Genomic DNA, 23,912 nt, shown 5'->3' on the forward strand with positions numbered 1-23,912 from the left:
CATTACAGCCTTGGTCCAAACATGGACAAAAAAGCTGAATTCCAGAGGTGAGGTGAGAGTGACTGCCCTTGACATCAAGGCAGCATTTGACCAAGTGTGGCACCAAGGAGCCCTAGTAAAAGTGAAGTCAATGGGAATCAGGGAAAACTCTCCAGTGGCTGGAGTCATACCTAGCACAAAGGAAGATGGTAGTGATTGTTGGAGGCCAATCATCTCAGCCCCAGGACATTGCTGCAGGAGTTCCTCAGGGCGGTGTCCTAGGCCCACCCATCTTCAGCTGCTATATCAGTGAACTTCCCTCTAACAGAAGGTCAGAAATGGGGATGTTCGCTGATGATTGCACAGTGTTCAGTTCCATTTGCAACCCCTTAGATAATGAAGCAGTCCGTACCTGCATGCAGCAAGACTTGGACAACATCCAGGCTTGGGCTGATAAGTGGCAAGTTACATTCGTGCCAGCCAAGTGCCAGGCAGTGACCATTTCCAACAAGAGAGAGTCTAACCACCTCCCCTTGACATTCAACGGCATTACCATGGCCGAATCCCCCACCATCAACATCCGGGGGTCACCATTGACCAGAAACTTAACTGGACCAGCCACATAAATACTGTGGCTACAAGAGCAGGTGAGAGGCTGGGTATTCTGCGGCAAGTGACTCACCTCCTGACTCCCCAAACGCTTTCCACCTTCTACAAGGCACAAGTCAGGAGTGTGATGGAATACTCTCCACTTGCCAACAACACTCAAGAAGCTCGACACCATCCAGGACAAAGCAGCCCGCTTGATTGGCACCCCATCCACCACCCTAAACATTCACTCCATTCACCACCGGCGTGCTGTGGCCTCAGTGTGTACCGTCTACAGGATGCGCTGCAGTAACTCGCCAAGGCTTCTTCGACAGCACCTCCCAAACCCGCGACCTCTACCACCTAGAAGGACAAGGGCAGCAGGCACGTGGGAACAACACCACCTGCACGTTCCCCTCCAAGTCACACGCCATCCTGACTTGGAAATATATCGCTGTTCCTTCATCGTCGCTGGGTCAAAATCCTGGAACTCCCTACCTAACAGCACTGTGGGAGAACCTTCACCAAATGGACTGCAGCAGTTCAAGAAGACTGCTCACCACCACCTTCTCAAGGGCAATTCGGGATGGGCACTAAATGCTGGCCTTGCCAGCGACGCCCACATCCCATGAACGAATAAAAAAAAACTAGGTGTGATTGAAGAATCACATAGTGATTGGAGTAGCCCCATTGTTTTGTTTCTGAAACCTGACGGCAGCTGGTTCTGTAATGACTTTCGGAAGCTGAATGAGTTATCTAAATTCGATGCTTACCCAATGCCCCGGATGAATGAGTTGATTGAGAGACTGGGGAAAGCCACTTATCTTATCACCTTAGATTTGACGAAAGCGTACTGGCATTATGTGGCAGCATACTTGTGTGATGTTATCATCTATAGTACAGTTGGGGTTTCCATTTACATAAAGTAGATGCTGTGTTAGACATCCTAAGAATATTTGGGCTCATGGCAAACCCAGAGAAATGCCACGTTGGGTTGTCAGAGAGCTAATACCTAAGGTACACTGTAGGGGTGGGGTGGGGTGGTGAAGCCTCATGTAAGCAAAGTTGAAGCTATAAAACTCTAGCCCTGACCAGTGAATAAGAAGCATGTCAGGGCCTTTTTGGGTGTTTTCGGTTACTACCAATGATATATTCCTGACTTTGCTCCTCAAGCGCCCCCCCTGCTTACCGACATGACTAAAGCAAAAGCACCAAACCTGGTCCGGTGGAACCCTGAGGCAGAGGCTACTTTCGGGGACCTGATCCAAGACCTATGTAATGATCCTGTGTTCATGGTCCCAGACTTTAACCAAAAGTTTGTTCTGCAGACCGATGCCTCAGAGGTGGGTTTGGGAACTGTACTTTCTTAAATAATTGAGGGAGAGGAACATCCAGTGTTCAACCTTAGCAGAAAACTGTTGCCTAGGGAGCAAAGATGCGCTACTGTAGAGAAGGAGTGCCTGTCAATTAAATGGGCAGTAAAAACTTTAAGATGCTACCTGCTGGGATGCTAGTTTCTCTCAGTGACTGATCACGTGCCCCTCAGGTGGCTGCGGACTAACAATGAACAGAATGCCCGTGTTACCCAGTGGTTTTTGTCGTTCCGGCCCTACTGTTTTGAGGTGGAACTCCGGGCAGCTCATGGGAATGCTGATGCCCTCTCCCGAGCGTACTGCCTTTCAACGCATGCTACTAGAGCCGATGGCTGTATGCTGGGGTGGGGGTATTGATTGAGGGCTGATATGTCAGCCACAGGCTGATGAGGGCCCTGATACCAGAGTAAGGGTATTGACCCTTAAAGAACATCGCCTTTAAGAGATAATTGCTACTAGGGTGGGTGGAGACCTCCTCTAGCCTGGTGAGCATAAAAGGGTGAGATTCAACAGAAGTAAAAAGAACTGGAAGAGGTTGGGAGATCAAGAGTTTTCTTGGAACTGCTGAATCGAATGTACTGTGTAGTTTTGTTTTATGTTCTGTAAACTATAAAATGCGTTTTAAGTGTGGATTATTCTAGGACTACTGGTGGCAGGACAAAGGAGGCTCCGAGACGGTAGTGCCATGTAACACCATATTAAACGTGGAAAATAATTAAATTATTCTGTTATTGATTTCTTCTGTAGTTCCCTGCCTCACAGTTAATTGTAAATTTAATGCCTGGTCTTTCACAGTATAGTCCAGCTATTCTATTCCACAAAAGCAGAGTAAAAACTACAATTCCCATTATGCATCTTGGTTTCACCACAGGAACTAGAACTCGTTGGTCCTTTTCTACCTAGTTATCAGGTGAGAGAGGTTCTGATGGTGCACTCTGGATACTGCAGTCCCGTAGGAGCAGAGTCAAAATGTTAACTCTGATGATGGATCTTGTGCAGACAACAGGATTTGTTGATAGTATCTGGGCCTAGATGAAGTGTCCAACTGAAACCTCAGGGTTGGCCTCTGTGAGGGAAAATTTCTTGCAGGTATTTCCAACATTACTTATTAAATTACTTATTATTTAATTAATTAGTACTGATTTCTCATCAGTACTTCACATTTAGTTAATCAGATGTTTGACTGGTAATTTAGGCTGAAGTAAACACTTCTATCACTAATTTTTGCCTTATAGCATGTGAAGCCCTGAGGTGTGACACCTTGGAGGAATGACGATGACAACAACAACCATATATTTATATAACGCCTTTAATGTAGAAAAATATCCAAAAGGAGCAAAAATTGACACCAAGCATCAATTGGGGGAGTTAGGAAAGGTGATCAAATAGATTTTTTTTGAAAAAGTGTTAAAACATGGGGAAAGAGGAAACTTGTTGGAAAGGTTTAGGGAGGGAGTTCCAGATTCTAGGACCGAGATAGCTAAAAGCTTTGCCACCTATGGTGGAATAGAGGGGGGCAGGGGCAGAGGCAGAGACAGAGATAGTTGTGGAGTTGAGGGAAGTGGTGGAGATGTGGAGTTGGGTGTCAAGAGTATGCATGTGGAAATTGACTTTGTATCTAAATATGATGTGGCTGAGGGGAAACATGTAAATGTGGAAAAGGAAGGCACTGAGGAACCTTTGTGTATACCAGAAGTGACCGTATGGAAGGAGAAGCTATTGCTGGAGATGTGCTGGCTGTGTTAGGACAGATAGGATTGGAACCACACAAGGACAGTCCCATGGAGGTGGATCTTGGAGCAGAGGTGGTGGAGGAGGATGTGATCAATCATGTTGAATGCCGAGTCGCAGTTAAGGAGAGATAGTGTATTATTTGTCGCAATATCTTAGAATGTCATTGGTGACTTTGACCAGGGCGGTCTCGGAGCTGTGGGTGGGGCAACAAATGGACTAAAAGAGGTTTCCCAGGGAGCTGTGGGAGAGAGGAGCATGGAGTTGGGAGGCAATAACACATTCAAGGATATTAGAGAAGAATTGGAGATGACGTAGTAGCCAGAGAGGACAGAAGGATCGAGGATGGACTTTTTGAGTAGGAGTATTGATGCCACTTCCTCTCCTCTTCAAAACAACGTGAATTACGGGAGTTAGATGCAAAACTTTTATATAGATTATTATTTAACCTCTTGAATTTTAAAGTGAACATTCAGTTCTGTTGTTATGCTGTGCTGAAAGGACTTTTCCTATTAAAGCACTACTTATTATTGAAGATATTTTTAGAAATTTAAAAACTTTATAATAGGTTTAAGTCTGAGTGAAATTACAATGATATTTAAGATATAAATAAATATCTAATTGTTTATAAATATTTTAGTTTGGAATTAGGATTTAAGCTCCTTCTGCATTAGCTTCAATAGTAAAACCCATCTGGAAGTGCCTGTATCACGAGGGCTCTTTTTTTTGCCTCAGCTAAAAATTGAGTTTGATTCTCTGATCCTCTCCACCATTGTTTCCTTTGGTCCAACGTTCTCATCACCCAGAGATTTTCTTCTCCAACTGATCAGTTCTTCTACCAGCTGCAGTTTTGATTCTGAGCTGTGACTGATACTGTGAAGCTCCACTGCCTAATGCAAATGCAAAGCTTTGAAGTTTGGGGAAAATGGCTTTGTTATAATCACCTCCTCGCTCCCTCCCCCCAACCAATTACACACACATGCACACGTTCATACACATACTCATGTACACACATGTGCACACACACACACACACACACACACACACATGCACTCGTAGTGGAGCACCCAGAAGTATTTTTTGGGGGGAAATATAGGCAAGGTATCTTTACAATTTATTTTATCTTAACAACAGCAGCATGCATTTATACATCATACAAGCTAGAAATAATTGTCTTCATTTTTAAATGATCAGATATTCAGTTATATATCACATTTCTTATATGTTCAGAAAGTTTTGATTACTAAAATCACTGTACAATTTACAAAGTTATAGACTTTATTAAACTTAAAGATTCTTGGGATTCATTTTTGGAAAAAAATGTGACTTCAACAGTAACAAAGTAATTAACCATGACACTAATAAAATGAATCTTAACCTTTTCATTAAAATACTAGCTGTCATTTTTAATATCTGAAGGGTGATGCATTGTAAATTAAAATACAATAATGCACTGGAGCTTCCCAGTGCCTCGTTGTGTTACTAATGCAGACCAGGAAGTGCTGAAATTTGATCCCTTGATTTCAGTCAGGGAAATGGTGAGGGCCTTCATTGGCCCCGCTTCTCCTGGACTAGTGAGAAGGGAAGAAGAGCCAAGGTTCTCACTCCTACTTGTTATCTAGTGATCTCTGTTAGAAAGCATGCATGTGTTGAAATTGGGTGAAGACTGGATTGGACTCGACAGTGATACTCCCCGCAGTCAAATATGGTGACACTTGCTGTCTCGGCTCACATATGAAGAAAGTCCACTTTGGCAAGATGCTAAAGGATACCTTGAAGTCATAGCTGACCTTCCACCTGCAAGAGAAGGGGCTAAATAATGCTTTGTTGAAGTTTTTAATTTTTCTTTGAGGTATCCATGTGTAGTGCCAACTGCACCTGGTGATCTGTAACAGTAATGCAACTATTGCAGTCCATGAGCTGAGATTTTTGTTCATCTCATTTTGCTTAATTAATAAAAAATAAAATTCCAGTTGTTTCTTACATTTGTGCATGACCACACTGATGCACAGTGCTGTTGTAAGTTTAAAAACTGGTACAATCCAAAATCCAGTGAAACCATAGAGATCACTCCATTGTGACTGGAATAAATAACAATCTAATACAATGTGTGATCTCATCATTGATGTCCCTTATTCAATAAGATGGATGGAAACAAAAATTAATGTAAAGCAATTTGCCATATTCACCCATGTGATTTCAGGTTTTGAGTGTACAGAATTATGTCACCCAGGAGATGTTTATTTAGAACTAACTGTAGAAAGAACCAACATTTATATAGTGCTTTTCACATCCGTATGCACTTCACAGCCAGTGAATTACTTTCAAAGTGTAGTCATTGTTGTTCTGTAGGTAAACCCGGCAGTCAATTTTCACATGGTAAGGTCTTACAAACGGCAAATAAGATAAATGATCAATTAACCCGTTTATTAGTGGTTTTACTTAAGGGATGAATGTTGGTCAGGACACCTGTTCTTTGAATAGTGTCACAGAATCTTTTATATCCGTCTCAACAGACACAGTACTTCCGACAAGTCCTGGATTGGGGCTTGAACCTACAACCTTCTGACTCAGATGTGAAAGTGCTACGACTAAGCCAAGCTGACAATTACTTTAGGAATATGCTGGTGAAAGGTCAAATTGATCAGATGTGAGGTTGATGCTTCGAAACCGGAGCTAGTGGAGTTTGAGTACAGCTGCAGCCAAATCGTCCATTCCACACTGCCGCAGCCCCCCCTCCCAAAAAGTCCTTAATGTTCCCCCAAAAATGTTTGAGCTTATTGTCCTACAGCACTTGTTTCTTTCATTAAAGAATTACTGTCCAGTTGACTGTCTGAAACAGGTACACATTGTATTCTTGAAGGATCTGACTAAAACAATATTTTTCTATGCCACTGCATTTTCCTTCACTATCTTTTGTTATGTATTGGCTTGCTAATCCTTGTGTTCAGATGTATCAGACACCACCTTTCTTGGGTGTAGTTAGCCCACTCTTCCGCTTTCTTTGTGAAAGGGTTGCCTTAATAGGAGAAGTCAACAGGGAGGACAAAAATGGATTGAAAGTTCCATTTAGTCGGGGTCAGAGAGGTGGTGTTCGGAGTGACAGGCCCACAGGCAGGCCGTTCTTTGAAGCATGCCGACGCAGATGGTCCCCAAGCGTTTAGCTAACTCAAGAGAAAGCAGCCCAGCGAAAGCTATTGTACGGCAGCATTGTTACAGTTGAGGAAGGTTGCCAGGGGTAACTGTAGTGTATCAGTATTGTGTGATCACTAGTGTGTACCATCCCAAAAGCCTAGATTGCGGAGTGTATTGCATTGTTTTCTTTTTTCTGTGTAAAACACAAAACAGAACTGCTTTTTTAAAATGTGTGTATGTACTCTATCTGCATAATATATAAAAGGGCTGGAATCTATATAAATCACATTTTTAAGAATGTACAGGCTCAAGTACTTGATTAAGATTTGAATCAATATAATGCGTACAGTGTACGCCACAAAAAATCTGCCCTTTACTTAACCTCATGGTAGAATGCAAACAGAATATAACAAAAACACAATACAGGCACTAGTTTAGTTTTGACATTCTACATGAGATTTTATTGAAACAAGGTGTATTACAACAAAATTCTGTAGATACACACACAAGCCTGTGCTTAATGAAGATAGTGAAAGTGTAGTATCCTTTGCTTTTTTAATTTACTTTAGCGAAGTAATTATCTTTTCTTCTTGCCAGTTTGCTCTCATCCTGAAGTCATTGACTCCTTGATGGGGTACAGTTCCACAAGCACTCGGCCTTCGAGCACTTCACCCAAGTGGTATTGACAATGAGTGTTGCCTTCCTGTTTGATTGTGTGAGGTGGGGGCAAGCAACATCACAGCTAATCCTGATCCTGCCCATACCCAATGTCTACGCATTTACACGTCCAGCCGGGGACACTGAATAGAGATTACGAGCAAGTAGTCTGGCTGAATCTTTTTCTCACCCCTAACCCAGGGGCGCTGAGGACAATTGTAGCATTCCTACCATTGTGCTAGCTGAAATCAGTGCAAACTGCAAATCAAACCTGGGTTCTTCTAACTCAGCTACTCACTGAATAAACTCACTAAACCATTGATAGAATTGTCATCAATTTTAGATATCTTAAACTACAGCATGTACATACAAAGTGTAAGTAGCTGTAATATTATGATAAGTATTCTGCATGGACTCTTTAAACTTAGACCATTTGTGGTAGGAGGTTCAAATGGCTAGAGTTTTACTTTTAATTGGGTACCTCTCATCTCCCTCAAACCCTGCCTCCCCCCCCCACCCCCACACACAAATGTCCGTGTTTTAACACAGATCTTATCTTTTTCGTGTAGTGATCAATTCCATCTCATATTTTATTTGAAACAATTATTATGTACCTAGTTCTTGCTTTCTAATAATTACTATGTAAATCCATTTAGAGTCATAGAATTTGCAGTGCAGAAGGAGGCTGTTCGGCCCATCACATCTTTGCAGATACTGCACCACTGGAGCTCTTTCCTCTAATCCCATTCCCTGCCTATTCCCAATATCCTTTTATATTCCACCTTTTAAAATGGAATTGGATAAGTATTTAAAATGATATAGTCTCTACCTCAATAGCCACTGTGGTAAAGCATTCTATATTCTAATGACCCTCTATGTGGGATAAAAAATCTTACTTCCTCCTTCATTCTTCCACTGTTAATCTGACGTCTGTGCTCCCTTATTACTGATTCACCAGCCAATGAAAGAATCTAAAATCTGTTTACCCTCTCAAAACCTTTCATAATTTTGAAAACCTTTATTAGATTCCCCTTAACCATCTTTGTTCCAGTGAAGGAAACCCAGTTTACATTGAGTTGATGTACTAAATGATGATAGTGCTTATTTAGGTAGTTGGCACGATCTTAAAATCTCAATGCTTCAAATTAAGACCTGTATCATTCTTCTAGTTTGAAGTAATTTTCATTGTATCAATCTTTCTCATAATTTTTTATCTGTCATCGTGATTACAAGATCTCCAAGCTAGGTAAGTAGTAAATTATAAACAAATGTCTGTTTAAAAGTAATACATAAAAGTCCAGTTCACAATAATTAGTAGTCGGGGCAATTTTGGATTGGAAGATTTCACAATATCCAGGAGTACCACCACAAATCTAGGCTAGGTTTTTATGCATTAACTGAAGTTTTTCAGTTCAATGAGCCAAAGTTGCAAATTCACATCTGGTTCAGATTTCATCCTTATGCTATGTATTTATATGTATAAATCCTAGATCTGTGCATGCGTACTTCCAGACAACTTTTTCCATTATAAGTTCCATTGTCCACATTTATAACGGACATTCCCAATGTAAACTTGTCAAGATGCAATTACACCCTCCTGCCAGGGAGGTGTTGCAGCACCACCACTGATGGGAGGGTGTAATTACAAGACAATACATTTACATAGGCAATTTCCATTATAAATGTGGACATAGGAACTTATAATGGAAATATATATAAAAATGACAGAATGCATCACTTAAAAATGGGAACTGAATTACATCTTTGCATTTTCGTCTGATAATCCTCAGCTCTGTACCCCCGCTTCAATTAGAGACTACTCTTGGTTTTGATTCCCTGAGCAATACCATGATAGATAGATATGTGTGTGTAATATATATATTCTATGTGACAACTTGCATTTTTGCCAGTCACTTTGTTTTCCTGTTGCTTTTACCTGAATGATTCAGCAGCTCTGAATGAGATCCCACGTTAAAACTAAGAGTGACATGAGCTATTTAAAGAATTCCCATGCCTACGTGGGTGGACTGACCATTCCTCATAACTAACTGTTCCTTCGGTCTCTAAAGTAGTGATGTGCAGTGAGGAAGATGCTTTGTTCTTTAAATGTAACACTGATCTTTGAGACCAAGGCCACCCTGTCGTGTTGCTCTGATTCTGAAATCATCAGACTACGTGGACATGACTAGGATTTTGACACCAAGGATCAATGATGTTTTGAGAGAGTGACATAGAAAGTGGGGAATACATACTGGTGTTCCCTATCTCCAAACTTTAAAAAACAGATTTTTTTTTAGAAATAGGGAGACTTTCAGTTTAGTCATTTATTATAGGTTTTGCTACTAAAAGCTGTGCTATATTTTAAGGCAGAGGTTTAAATTGTATTGCTTAGATTTAGAATCCAGGTACGTTTAAAAAAAAATACAGTTTGTTTCTAACACTTGTAATGAAACAATCAGACAGTTTACACTGGATTCTTAGCATTATTTTTTACAATTAAAAACTCTTACAGAAAACCAATTCCATTCACTACCGTTCTAACCAAAGTGCTGAATAGATCTCCATGGTTTATGCTCTTTATTTCCACTTGCAAATCTGATCATAACTAATTTGTGGAAATAAAAACCTTATATTTATTATTCAGTGTACTATAATCTTTCAATTTTCTTATACTGTAGTTATTGAATTACAACATATTTAAATAAATTCAAAGCTATAAATTCAAATGTCAGTAATATGTTCCTATGCAAGTTCTTTTCTCAACACACTTTTTAAGAGAAGACCAAATGTTAGTTTTGTAAATAGATTGAACATTGAAAGGCTTAATATCCCAGCATTTAGACAGTCTGAATCGACAACATCAACATCTAGCTGGTACTGCAAAATGTTTCATTCTGTACTAATTTATGTGGGTCCAAAGTGAACCTTGTCCCTGTTTACACAGTGCACTACATTGTCTTTTACACGGAGTCAGTGAATTGAATCAAATCCAACCAGTGTGACCCTGACTCAGGAAGTTACCCATGTGCATGTGTCATTCAGGAGTGCTAGGGGATTACTACATTGTACCAGGAGGGTGGTATCGTCTTCATTTTTTTTAACGGAGCCTCCTGTAAAGGAGCTCATTTATATGATTGTCAGGTGTGGATGTGAGTGGACAGACCCATTCTCGTTGACAGAATTGCAGAAAAATGGATCATCAGGGCAACGTGTAGTTTAATGATGAGGTAGGTACTGGGACGTAGATAATCTGATTTTTGAAAATGAGTGTAATTTAGATAAGTTTTTTTTAAGGAAAATATGTTTTTTCCCCATATCTTTTGTTCACTTTGGACCCACATAAATTAGTACAGAATGAAACATTTTGCAGTACCAGCTGGATGTTGATGTTGTCGATTCAGACTGTCTAAATGCTGGGATATTAAGCCTTTCAATGTTCAATCTATTTACAAAACTAACATTTGGTCTTCCCTTAAAAAGTGTGTTGAGAAAAGAACTTGTATAGGAACATATTACTGACATTTGAATTTGTAGCTTTGAATTTATTTAAATATGTTGTAATTCAATAACCACAGTATAAGAAAATTGAAAGATTATAGTGCACTGAATAATAAATACAATGGTTTTATTTCCACAAGTTAGTTATGATCAGATTTGCAAGTGGAAATAAAGAGCATAAACCATGGAGATCTATTTCTGATACGGAATAACAGAGCTGTTGAGAATTGAGCAGTGCACATGCAAAAAATCTTTCAAAGTCCATTAGCTGCTGTGTTCATCTACATGGAATTGTATTGCTGTATGCAGTGTGCGCCTAAATGACAGAAATTGGACCTGGCCACCTCGGAATTTTACTGAGGGAGGAATGGGCCTCATTAGTCAGGAGTTGTTTTTGTTTTATTGTATGAGCTACACTGGTGGTAAATTGTTATTTTGTTAGGTTGAAATCAAAGTGGAGGCGAAAGAGGTTCACAGAGAGAAAAAGAAAATTCAACACCCAGCTAGCTGATCAATTTGATTCTCCTATTTCACCAACCCTCCCTTTTCATAATTTAAGTGCATTTTTTAGCAGGAAAAAAGACACTTGTGTCAGCAGAATACTGAATATGAACAGAATTAAAATGTTTGGAGCTACAAAAGATTTCTTCATTTCCACCAATCTTCAATTAAGCTATACACCAAATTGTGCTTTAGGATGGTAATACTCATATTTGGATATAATATTTCTCACTTGGTAAGGTCCTCATTTCAGCCGGAACCTTTTGCGGAGGGGCTGAATGAAGGCAAGGTTCCTGTGGGAGATGGAAGGTATGTATTTAGAGTTGACTTGCATTGTTTATATGCAGCCCATACACGTGTCTCACCGAGTGACATCTGCATGACCTGGGAACATGAAGGTGGGCACATGGTACAAGGGGGAATATACAAGAAAGAAAAATTCATGATACATGGTGCCACATTTGTTGGCTATAGCATTAATTGTGTTGCTTAAATCTTAACAGTAGTCAAAAGGTTAATGAAAATGATCCAATAATTAAAAACTAGTTTTATAAAATCCAACGGAGCTGTCTACTATCTTTCCAGTAACTTCACATATTAATACTTGGTGATGGGTAATATAAACTATTGTTAAAGCCGCTTATAATGGAACCATACATAAGAATAGAAAGCCTTTTGGTTTTAAAAATGCTGATGCAAATGTTTGTTCCATACAGTAATTAGTGCTATTAAAACCAAGGGTTAAGATGAGTGGAAACGAGTAGCATACAAAAGTTTACTTACCACTCCTCACTAAGTGTGATATTGTACTGTGTATTCTGATGTGCATATTTAGTGCAGTTAATATGATTTACTCTTTTTATTAGTTACTGTTTTTTTGAACCACATGGGTAATTATTAGTTATAAAATTTCAGACAGATAACTCAACAATTTGAGGAAAAAGACTTCGCCGACTATAACATATTGACTCTAATCTTTGTGTAGTGGTCGTGCCATTGCAAAAAGGATTGAATCTATTACCTCCTAAGTATGTAGTTGTTTTTGATGGCTGATTGCAGCCTGCTTCATAAAGAAAGGATTAGTTGTGTAAGTGGCATTTATTAGAGCCAGGGAACCAAACCTGCCAGCGGGCATATTGGAAATGCGAGTGCAAGATTTTCCGACCATTAGCGACTTGCACCCAAATTTCCGATATACGCTGCTGATGGGCAAGGCTCTCTGCCAGCAACGCGAACTTGTAAAATTACCCCTTGTCAATATAGGTGTACTTAAGTCTTCTGAGAATGTCACTTCAGGGTTAAAAGGATGGTCGAAAGTAAGTCCTGTGCAATGCGGTTACATGGACTAGCCCAGATCAAATGTAAAGCTGTTTAAAAATGTATAAATGCCAAAACATTAATTTGTTGAATCTTTTTTTATCTAAATTATTTGAGCTCTTTACCCTAAAATCAATGTTTACTGTATAAATATAAAAATAAAAAATAAAAATTGAAAATGCTGGAAATACACATCAGTCAGTGATCAGCCTTTTTCCTTCACAGATGCTGGCAGACTTTCTGCGTATTTCCAGTTTCACCTCATTTCCAGCAATTGCATTTTTTTTCTCTAATCATTAAATATAAATATTAGTTGGTCTCCGAGTAACTTGCCAATTTTAATTTGGTGCCTTTGGTGTTTTGATCCACACTGTTGGTGGCAGTGCCATTCTTATGCTATTAGTGTTTTATTTATACTTACACTACATGAGGCAATATCTTAGTCAATCAGAACTCTTAAAATGGTCAGCTGACCGATTTTTGCCACTAGCATTTTGCCACGGGATGTAACTAACCAATTAACACCAAAAAGGACTCATGACCTGATGCCCACCACCCAACCAAATACTGCAGTCTGTCTCACCTGTCAGTCGCATTCAGAAAGCTCCATAAAGAAGCACCTGGCATAATGACCTTGTTGTACTTGATTTATCTACCTTCTGCAGAAAACGGCTCTTCCACAGAAACAGATTTGGCAATCTCAGTTGCTATGCAACTTTATGGTATCCTGATGTATGTAATCTAAATCTTCATAGATATTCTGAAAAATATTTATCCATGTAAACACAGTGGTTCTACCCAAGGTTCTCCTAGTCATTATGGATGTTGCATATGAAAGGTTGTGAGATCATAGTTTCTAATAGTGAAATGGTGGTCCTAGTGCAGTATCCATAAATACAATTCTCCTGGACCCCACTAGTGTTAAACAAGTTCTTTCATTTGAAAAACTGGCAAAACTATTTCTATTTGGGAGCTTTTGGTTGGATACTTTTTTCAATATGATTTAGAATGGTTTAAATTTATCCTGCTGTGCAGAAAATCAAATCATTTTCCAACTCTTGGCAAATTCCATTCAGAAAATTGGATCAAAGTGTCCCAAAATTGTTTAAGCTGACATCAAAAGAAGCATTAGGTGGATAACCATGATATATATCAATTCCATTTGGCTTAATAAAGAGCAAAGCATAATGCACAGTAACTGTAAAACATACTGTGACCAACCAGATTTAAACCTTAAAATCAAACTTAACTAGTCATCAGAATTGGCAGTTTTCTGCAGCACATAAAGAATCGCTCTGAGGGTTTCAGTTTGAAGTACCGAGTTTAATCCATCACGGAAGTGCTGGGGTATTTTTCCACTATACCAAAATTACAATTAAGATCATAACTTTCTATTGACCTCAAACCTATGTTAATATAAAGTCTAAAATTGCAAAGGAGCTTTGCCGAACTTGTAATGGGAACACTTTGATTTTATAGTTGGTGCTGCTCTAAAAGTTTCCTTTAAATTGTTTGGAAGCAGCAAATAGGGTACTTTATGGTATTTTTCAAAATTAGAACTTAGTTTTTTGTGCAAGCAATTTACCTTAAAGTGAATTAAATAAAATCCTGGAAAAATTGCTGAAAAGTAGCTAAAAATTGTACTACTTCCATTTTGGAATATTTTTTTAAAAAGCATATTTTGAGTGACCCTGTATGGGATCTCCAAAGCTTTTAAAGAGATATGCTCCACATGTCTTGACACTTTCTCCCACTCTGGTGTAATATAGGATTCATCGAATACAATAGATTTTTTAAATGTAAAAATGTTTCCAGTGGGAATCTGCCAGTTAAATTAATCCTTTACTTTCCTGGTTGTTAGCTGAGAGCCATAGCAATGTTTTAGTCAAAACTCATCATTTCATCAAACTGCAATTTTCTTATTTTACAAGCAACCCTTTTGTCTGACTGTTACTGTTTAGAAATTTGGCACTTTCAAGGTAAACTTGCTCAGCAACCACTTATTGTAGCTCAAGTTTAAACATTTTGCACGGCAAATATGCAGTTGGAAAAGAAATACAGGATGATATAAACGTACCTTTGCGTTTGCTGCGTTGCTTTCTGTTTTGGTGCAATCAGCATCATTTAATATTAATTTAGCATTCTATGAATGAATATAACGAAAACAGCCTTGAAACAGATCTTCACTATAGCCACAGGAAACTTTTGAACAAATGAGATCAGGATGTTGGTGAAACTCCAAGAGGAATACTTTAATATCCAGGGAAAATCAGGGGTTGTGCAAGGATTAAAATATTTGAGGCATTCTGCACTGAAGGTGGTGGTTATGATGTATTGTGTTCTTTACTGTGGAGCATGTATGATCGGCAGAAGACACTGTGCAGTACTTCCTTATATATTCAAAAGGGCTGGACACAGACTGCTGGTTAGTGAGGGCAAGGCTGCATTTTGCTGCATGCTTCATTACAGTTGCAGCAAATTACAGTAATTGGGGATCTGCCTACATATTAACTGCATTTAATGAACAAAAAGTAATGGTATTCGGTGGGACTTGCTGAAAAAAATTAGTCGCATGCAAAGATGAACAGGGCTCCTGAAAGTATTTATCAACAAAACACAGGTGTGCTTCTTGTCCATATAAAATGAAATATTTTCATACCCCAAGATGTACAGCGTACGAGTCAGCAGTCATTCTAACACAGATTTTCTTCCCCTTTTGGTCACACCATTCTCACCTCTCCACCTGTGACTGAGAGATCAGCCAGGTGCCTTGCTCCCTGACCTCAGCCTATGCTGCTCTTGAGCTGATCCCTAAGAAGCACAGAAAACTGCTCAGTGATGATTCTCTGCATCCATGAGGAGCCGACTCCACTTAGCAAGGCAGCCAAGATCAGGATCTTGGGAGTGGGAAGTGAATCTTTATGCCATCATTTAATTGTGTGATGTGTTGTGCTGCACACTTTGCATGGCCCAGAAATTACAATTTTAATCCAGTTGATGCTGCACATTTTTGAAATATTTTTCACTCTTTTAGAAATAAAATGGTTGCATTTTGAAGTAATTCTTTAATAATTTAGATTAAGGCTGTTACTGAATAATGAAATGATCAACTATTTTGTGTCAGGAGTGCCATCTAGATAGGCAGCATGATGCCCTCATAACAGATGTGATGATATAATGTCAAAGTTGCAAATATGAGCCTCATGCATAGTGCAGGCGCTGCAGAAATCATGAGAAGTGACAGAGCAGCCGCCCTTCCGAGGCCTCCTCATGATGAATATTTGCCCACTAGACCAGAGAAGCAGTTGAATGCTGAACTTCTTTGTCTCCTTTTTATTCACGATTGATTCTAATAATACAAAGTGAACATTGTATACTAAGTGTAGAGGGCTAGCAATTTCAGTATGTGTGAATGACCTAGATTAAAACCTTCTTCCAATACAAGGTTAACCCTATGCAGCCCAACAGTCAAGTGTGCCAATAATAAAAAGCAAGTGGAGGAAAGGGCCACCCCTAACAAGAGCGTGCAGAAGATTCATCTAGCAAGGTCATGGACAACCCAGCAAAAAGAGGGGCAGAAACGAGGATAAGAGCTCAGGATCTCCTTGGGTGCAAGAAATGAGAAATGGAATGAATTGGAGCAAAATGAATAACTATTTGTGGAAAATGTTAATTTATATGAGAATACAAAATAAGGGCCTTGGAACATAACTGGATTATGGTTGCTTAATGCTACCATTTAAATAAGTTTACTATGTTTTGGAAATATGTGAGCTTCCTGTTGCTGTTGGATGATAAATGAAAGTGTTGCATTAAAGTGTTCAAAGGTGCTTCTGTTTTCTGTCTTGAAGTAACAAAGTGTCAATCAAAAAACATTTTAGGAATTTAAAAATAAAAAAAATAAAAACTACAAAATGTATTTTATTAATTGCATCCAGCAGTTGCATAGACACATTGCCTTCTCTTTATCTTGCTTCAAGGGAGGGCAGAAGCTAAAACATTGTTGAATATCAGTGTTCAAAAAGCACAGTCACCTTTGCATTTTTGTGATGTCCTGTGAGACGGGGTTGAATATTGTTGCCCATCAAAGTAGCATTTACTTTGAGTCAATGAGTTGAAATACTGCTTCCTTTGTTTTGATGGTCAGTAGTGAAAACTGGTGAAAGCATATCTTACTACTACTCTCTTTAATTATTTTCTTTTCGGTAAAAGTACTTTTGTGAAATATATAGAGATTTGATATTCTATTTAATCTACCAGTTTTAATAGAAACCGGGCTAATACCAGTCTTCACTCAAGGTCTCTATCTTTTTCCCTTTTTGTTCATGAAAATTTAAAATTATAGTGAATTGGGTTGGAAACAAAGAAAGTGGTGAAAGAGCTAGAATGTGTTAGAGCTTCTTTAATTGTAAATATGTGATAATTTTTGTACTATTCAAGGCAGCGATTCGTTTAAAAAAATTTGTTGCAACAAATTTGCTAGATGCTGTTTATTTGAGGAGACCTTTTAAGTGTAATTGGTCATCTTTCTGTTTAGGTGAAGAAATATATCAAATATTTGCGTGTTTAAAAAAAGTAGAAATTCATTTGTATGAGAATTTCAGAGATCCAGGATACAGCGACTGATTGTGCATCCTTGTGTCGGCTGTGACAATACATGTCTCATTCTACCCCAAATCGTGGCAAACTGTTTACATCAAAAATGTGATTAGCAGTGGTCAGTTTCAGTGCATGTCACATTTTCTGTGTTGTTGATAAATTGTTTCAATATTATTGACAAATGGGTCAATGTGACAATACTGAAATAAATTCCTGTTTGTAACAACAATTTAGCTTAATTGACTCCTAGTAGCAGCCAGATCTCATCTATAGCAATTTAGAATACCACTAGACATTTGATATACATTTAATCTGGTTACATGTATTGGGGGTGCTGGCCTCACCAGGGATTCTTGCAGTTTTGTCAATGCAAAATATTGAAAATGGTGACAGCAAAGATCACTTTCTGGCTTTGCTTTCACCAAACCCGTTCATTTCAGGATTTTCTACTGCACCTCGGATTTATGTTGATTTTCTATTGATAGTTGAGCCCCCAAAATATGTAACAAATTTGGAGCTAGTCCTAATATGAAGACTAGAAAACAGTAATTTGGTTTCAGTACATAATCCAAAGAGTTCAGTTTGTCACTGCTTTTTGTGCATCATTTATTCTCGTGTATTTTTATGAATTAATTAATTTATTTAGTTAAGTATGTATACTACAAAACCAGCAGTTTGACAGCGGTAGTAATTATATCACATTATGTAGTATTCCTTGGGGTGGATTTGGGCATATTGGGCATAAGAGGATTTATACACAGAAATTGTCCACAGTTTTGAAAGAACATACATATTAAAATATTCCTCCCCGATTTTTGTAAACTCTCACTTTGAGATGGAAAGCAATCAAAATTGTCAGTTGCCTTTGTTTTGCATCTTTCTCTTATTCCTTTGTGGAATGTCTCTAATTATCTTAATTCTGCCGTCTGTACTTTCATTTAAAATCTGTCAGCTTTTGTTTATCTCGTAAATTGAAATACCTGTTTTTTTTTTCTGGTGAGAGCACAGAGTGGCAGCAGTTCAGCTTGTGGTCAAGATTGTCCGATTAACTGGTTTTTGCGATTTTAAAACATAAGCTGTTTTGAAAAGTGAATAGCAAGTTTGAACTTTTAATATTGCGTGCATAAAAATACTTCAGTATGAAATCAGTACCATAGTTTATTCGCAAATGCCTGCTGCCTCTATGAAGCTAAATGTTGCTGGCCTCTGAGTATTGTTGTATTAAGGTGGAAATCGCTGTTTATTTTCAAGTTTGATATTGAATGTGTAATTATTGTTGTGATGAATCCTATCAATTTTTTTTGTGGACATAATTTTAATGAATGGTTGTTTTATTTTTAGGTGACCTTGACACGCAGTGGTCCATCTGTAAAAAAGACTTAGAGGTAAGATACTCCGAAATGAGCACATTAAGGAATGCAGTGACCATTTCATGTTTAATGAAGCACTTTATAAGGTTTGCTACATTTTATAATTGTAATAAAACAATAATGGCAATGCTAACTTAAATTTATCAACCTGGCCTTTATTCCTGTATTGCCTCCTGAAAGGTCTGGAACTTGCTGCATTTGATCAGTATTGAATGCAAAGCTGTGATATACACTAAGATCCTAGTTTGACAATTAACTAGTTAGACAAATGTAAAGTCTTAAATATTATGTTATTAATTGATGGCTGAACTGTAGTTTTTTAATATTGGATTTTTACTAGATTTTTTACTAGATGCAGTTTTAAAAAAATATATATTGGGTAAAATAATGTGCAGATAATGGATGTAATTTTCAGTCTTATAGTAATAAATGTTAACCTGAGGTTTACAAAAGTGACTTTTTCTTCCATGCTGAAGGATTCTCTGCATAGTGCGATCTGGTGGCTTACCCTCCAGTCAAGTCGCAGTTACATTTTATTTTAAAATCTGTTTCCTCTGGATTATTTTACATTGCAGCCTAATATATTTTAAAATTAGAAGAATCTTTTTGAGTGTTCAATGTGAATAGTGTCCACTGATGCCAATTTATGACACGTACTAGACATGGCCTAGAAAAAGTACTGTGTCTTACAATTAAAAATTAAATAAATGGATTTCCACTGGTGTTTGTTTTCCTTAAATCTAACCTTCACCCCAGTTAGTCAGTCAGTGTCTGTCTGTCTGTCTCTCTCTCTCAACTTATTTATTTTTGCTGTTTTTTCTGCTTGTTTTCTCTCATGATTGTTATCAATCTTGGGTATTTTCCATCACTCCTCAAAATTATTTTTATCTTTATATTTTCCAGTCTTTTTTATTTTCTGATTTCCTTTATTTCTCTTCCATTTAAAAAAAATTCTTTGTCTTATTTTACTGATGGACTAAACAGCAGTGGGTAGAAGGATTGATAGGGAAGCAACTATTTAATAAAAATAGTGGGACGGAGGAATAAGAGACTGGATGCCATCAGCAACAGAGGGGGAAACGGACAAAAGAAGTGAGAAGCAACAGCAAGAGGAAAAAGAAAAGAGAGCCCACAATTCAACAGATACAAACTTAAAACAGGCGCAGACAGCTGAATACAGGATTAGTAAATCCTGAAAACGGCTAGAGAGGGCACACATTTATACTGACAGGCACTGAAAAGAATCCACATTCTGGTCATCCTGATTCCTAAGCAACAATTTAATGGTGGGATTACCCTCCAAGTGTAAATTATGGCCATTTTTGCAATATTTCGGTAGGTGCTTAATGCGCAGTAGTGCCCGATGATACGGCACTCCAAAGGCAGTTGCCTCTATGTCACTTAATAGGCGGTAGTGAAAACACTCCTCGAACACAATTCATTAAACTATAATGTGTGACGTGTCAGTCTAAGGCCGAAATAATCTATAATGTGAGATCAGGTCAATATGTTTGGTCGAATGTTGTGTATATTGAATTATATTTGATACTTTAGCTCCCCCGATGGCCCAGTGGATTAAGGCACCACTCAGTGTAGTGCTAAGTCATACACGCCAGAGAGATGCCAAGTTAAATTCACGACCAGTGCTGAGTTAACTGATCTCAGCCAGGGCAACATTTGGAGCATTACCCTTCGCTTCACTTTGACTGGATTAGGCAGGGGATACATCGCCCCGAGTTCATGTTCCTGATTCCTAAACAGTGGCTGCTTCTGTAAAGTGCTCATCTTTCGACGTTGGGTGAGAGCCAGATTGGGCTCCACTATGGTAAACTTCATGGTTGAATAGCCTACCAACACTCACTGTCTAGGCTCATAGGTAAAGAATAGCCATTTTGGGACTACAGCCCTGAATGAATAAGGATTTCAGGAGAGAAGGGGGAAAAATGGAAAGGCTTCCTGAGTATAATGTGTAAAGAAATTAAATTTTAGCACCATGTATTTTTACCATGTTTTGTGTCATTATCAGTCATTGTTTGGTTCTTTTTAGACGCCGTTTGGGAGGCGCCGCGGTCGCTACTATGCACCAAATAACAAAAACGTGGACTGTAGGAACTGTGGCAAACAGGGGCACCTGTCCAAAAACTGCCCATCTCCTCAGGTAATATGCTGGTGTTTGTAACAGAGTGCCTTTTATATTGACTTAAAAAAGAGCTCATTTTTTTCTAATATTACAAATACATGCTGTCAAGTATGCTGTGTGATAATTCTCTTTTGCTTGTCTGTCCAATAAAGTATATGACTTTCGTGCTTGCATTGCCTCTGACTGTTACTCTGATCCCGACTGGTGTGCTGAAAGAGATCCTTTTTATTTACGTAAGGTAGCCCATAACTAGAAACATGCCAATCTACTGTGTTTAGTAATAAAGCATTGCTCTTTTGCACAGAACACCTGACTTCATAGGTGAGATCTTCCTGGGTTTGTGGCCAGCACATTGGAGCACATCAATGTTGGATTATCGGATGGGTTGGAGCTCATGCCTATAAAAGATTTTCTGATACTCGCTGCACCCAGGAAAATCTCCCCGTATTTCACAATTTCCGCTATCGTTCAAACTCAGTTCACAAGATAATTACAGAAGGGGAAGACCATTCGGCCCATCTTAGCTCATCCATCCAGAATGACCATATGGCTCCCACATTGCAGCATCCAACTGATTTTATATGATTTCAGGATTTTGCCTCCACTACCCTATCAAGGTATCCATTCCATGTACTGATTGCTCTTTGTGTGAAGAAGAACTTCCTGAGATCAGATTCTTGATTGCTCCTCAGCTTTAGCTCAGTGGTAGCACTCTTGCCCTGAATCAGAAAGTCGTGGGTTCAAGCCCTACTCCAGAGACTTGAGTATGTAATCTAGACTGACAATTCGGTGCAGTGCTGAGGGAGTGCAATACTGTCGGAGGTGCATCTTTCGAATGAGACATTAAACCGAGGCCTCGGGGACATAAAAGATCTCATGGCACTATTTGAAGAAGAGTGATGGAGTTCCCTCAGTGTCCTGGCCAACGTTTATCCCTCAACTAACATCACTAAAACAGGTTAACTGGTCATTTATCTCAATGCTGTTTGTGTGACCTTGCTTTGCACAAATTGGCTGTTGCGTTTCCCTACATTACAACAGTGAGATCATGAAAGGTACTATATAAATGTAAGTCCTTTCTTTCTTAATTTGCCTCTTACTAGTTTGAACCTGTCTGCTCTTGTCTTACTCATGCAATTGAATTAAAACAATTTTCTGGATTTAGCTTTTCTGTACGTCGAGTCTACAGCACAGGAACAGGCCATTCGGCCCAACTGGTATAAGCGAGTGTTGATACTCCACAAGTCTCCTCCCACCCCCTACATCTAACCCTATCTGCATATCCTTCTATTTCTTTCACCCTCATATGCTTATCTAGCTTTCCCTTAAATGCATCTATGCTGTTTGCCTCAATTACTCCTTATGGTAGCACATTCTACATTCTTACCACTGTTGGGCAAAGATGTTACTCCTGAATTCCCTATTGGATTTATTAGTGACTGTCTTATATTTATGACCTCTAGTTTTGGACTGCCCTGCAAGTGGAAACATTTTCTCTATGTCTACCCTATCAAACCCTTTCATTATCTTAAAGACCTCTATCAGGTCACCCCTCAGTCTTCTCTAGAGAAAAGAGCCCCAGCCTGTTCAGCCTTTCATGATAAGTATACCCTCTCGGTTCTGGTATCATCCTTGTGAATCTTTTTTGCTCTTTCTCCAGTGCCTCTACATCCTTTTTATAATATGGAGACCAGAACTCTGCACAGTACTCCAAGTGTGATCTAACCAAGGTTCTATACAGATTTAACATAACTTTTTTTTTCAATTCTATCCCTCCAGCAATGCTTGGTTTGCTTTTTTATGGCCTTATTAATCTGTGTCGCTACTTTTAATGATTTGTAATGTTTACCCCTGGATCCGTTTGCTCCTCTACCCCATTTAGACTCTTATTATCCAAGCAGTATGTGGCCTCTTTATTCTTCCAACCAAAATGCACCACCTCACACTTATCTATATTGAAATTCATTTGCCATTTATACGTCCATTCTTTAAGTTTATTAATGTCGTCTTGTATTTTGTCGCAGTCTTCCTTCATGTTAACTATACCCCCCAATTTGGTGTCGTCTGCAAATTTTGAAATTGTACTTCCGATTCCCGAGTCCAAATCGTTAATGTAAATTATGAACAACAGTGGTCTCAGCACCGATCCCTGTGGAACATCACTTCCCACTTTTTGCCAGTCTGAGTAGCTACCCTTAACCCCTACTCTGTTTTCTGTTTTGTAGCCAGCTTGCTATCCATTCTGTTACCTGTCCCCTGACTCCACATGCTCTGACCTTAGTCATGAGTCTACTATGTGGTACCTTATTGAAGGCCTTTTGAAAATCCAAATATATTACATCTGCTGCATTACCCTTATCTACTCTTTTTGTTACTTCTTCAAAGAATTCAGTAAGGTTGGTCAAGTATGACCTACTCTTTTGAAATCCTTGCTGACTTGTTCTTTATTATATTTTTGGTTTCTAGATGTTTTTCAATTACATCTTTGAGTAAAGATTCCATTATCTTTCCTACCACCAATGTTAAGCTAACTGGTCTATAGTTCCCTGGACTTGTTCTATCTCCCTTTTTAAATATAGGAATCAGATTAGGTGTCCACCAGTCCTCTGGCACTATTCCCTTTTCTAATGGATTTTTATACATATATAATAGTGCCTCTGCTATCTCTTCCCTAACTTCTTTTAATATTCACGGATGTAATCTATCCGGACTAGGGGTTTTATCCTCTCTAAGTTTGATTAGTTTATCAATTATCTCCCCCCTTTCTATCTTAAATATCTTTATCTTTTGTTGAGTCCAGTGGTCTCTAAACTTCATCCGTAGCTATTTCAACCCCATTCTTGGAGTATGTTTGTTGCTCATTTTTTCTGCGGTACTTTACACTTCTCTGTGTTATCTGCCATAATACTGCCCAAGTATATATTTTGACCAGCTCATTCTGCAATTCCTGAGCTGCCTCTTCTAGTTTGGTATTATCTGAAAATTTGATCAATTTGCAATGGGCTTCTGAGTCCAGGCCATTGA

At 38.6% G+C, this 23,912-nt stretch overlaps 1 protein-coding gene across 1 annotated transcript in view; it reads left to right on the forward strand.

The window, feature by feature from the left end:
* The window catches only part of zcchc7 (zinc finger, CCHC domain containing 7), a 241,829-nt gene that overhangs the window by 130,914 nt on the left and 87,003 nt on the right, over window positions 1-23,912 (forward strand). Inside the window, exons 3-4 of the mRNA XM_067983346.1 lie at window positions 18,720-18,763; window positions 20,796-20,906. Of these exons, the coding sequence (XP_067839447.1) occupies window positions 18,720-18,763; window positions 20,796-20,906 (155 nt within the window). The remainder of the gene's footprint in view (window positions 1-18,719; window positions 18,764-20,795; window positions 20,907-23,912) is intronic.

The sequence above is a fragment of the Heptranchias perlo genome, chromosome 4, assembly GCF_035084215.1.
Source record: "Heptranchias perlo isolate sHepPer1 chromosome 4, sHepPer1.hap1, whole genome shotgun sequence".
Taxonomy (NCBI): domain Eukaryota; kingdom Metazoa; phylum Chordata; class Chondrichthyes; order Hexanchiformes; family Hexanchidae; genus Heptranchias; species Heptranchias perlo.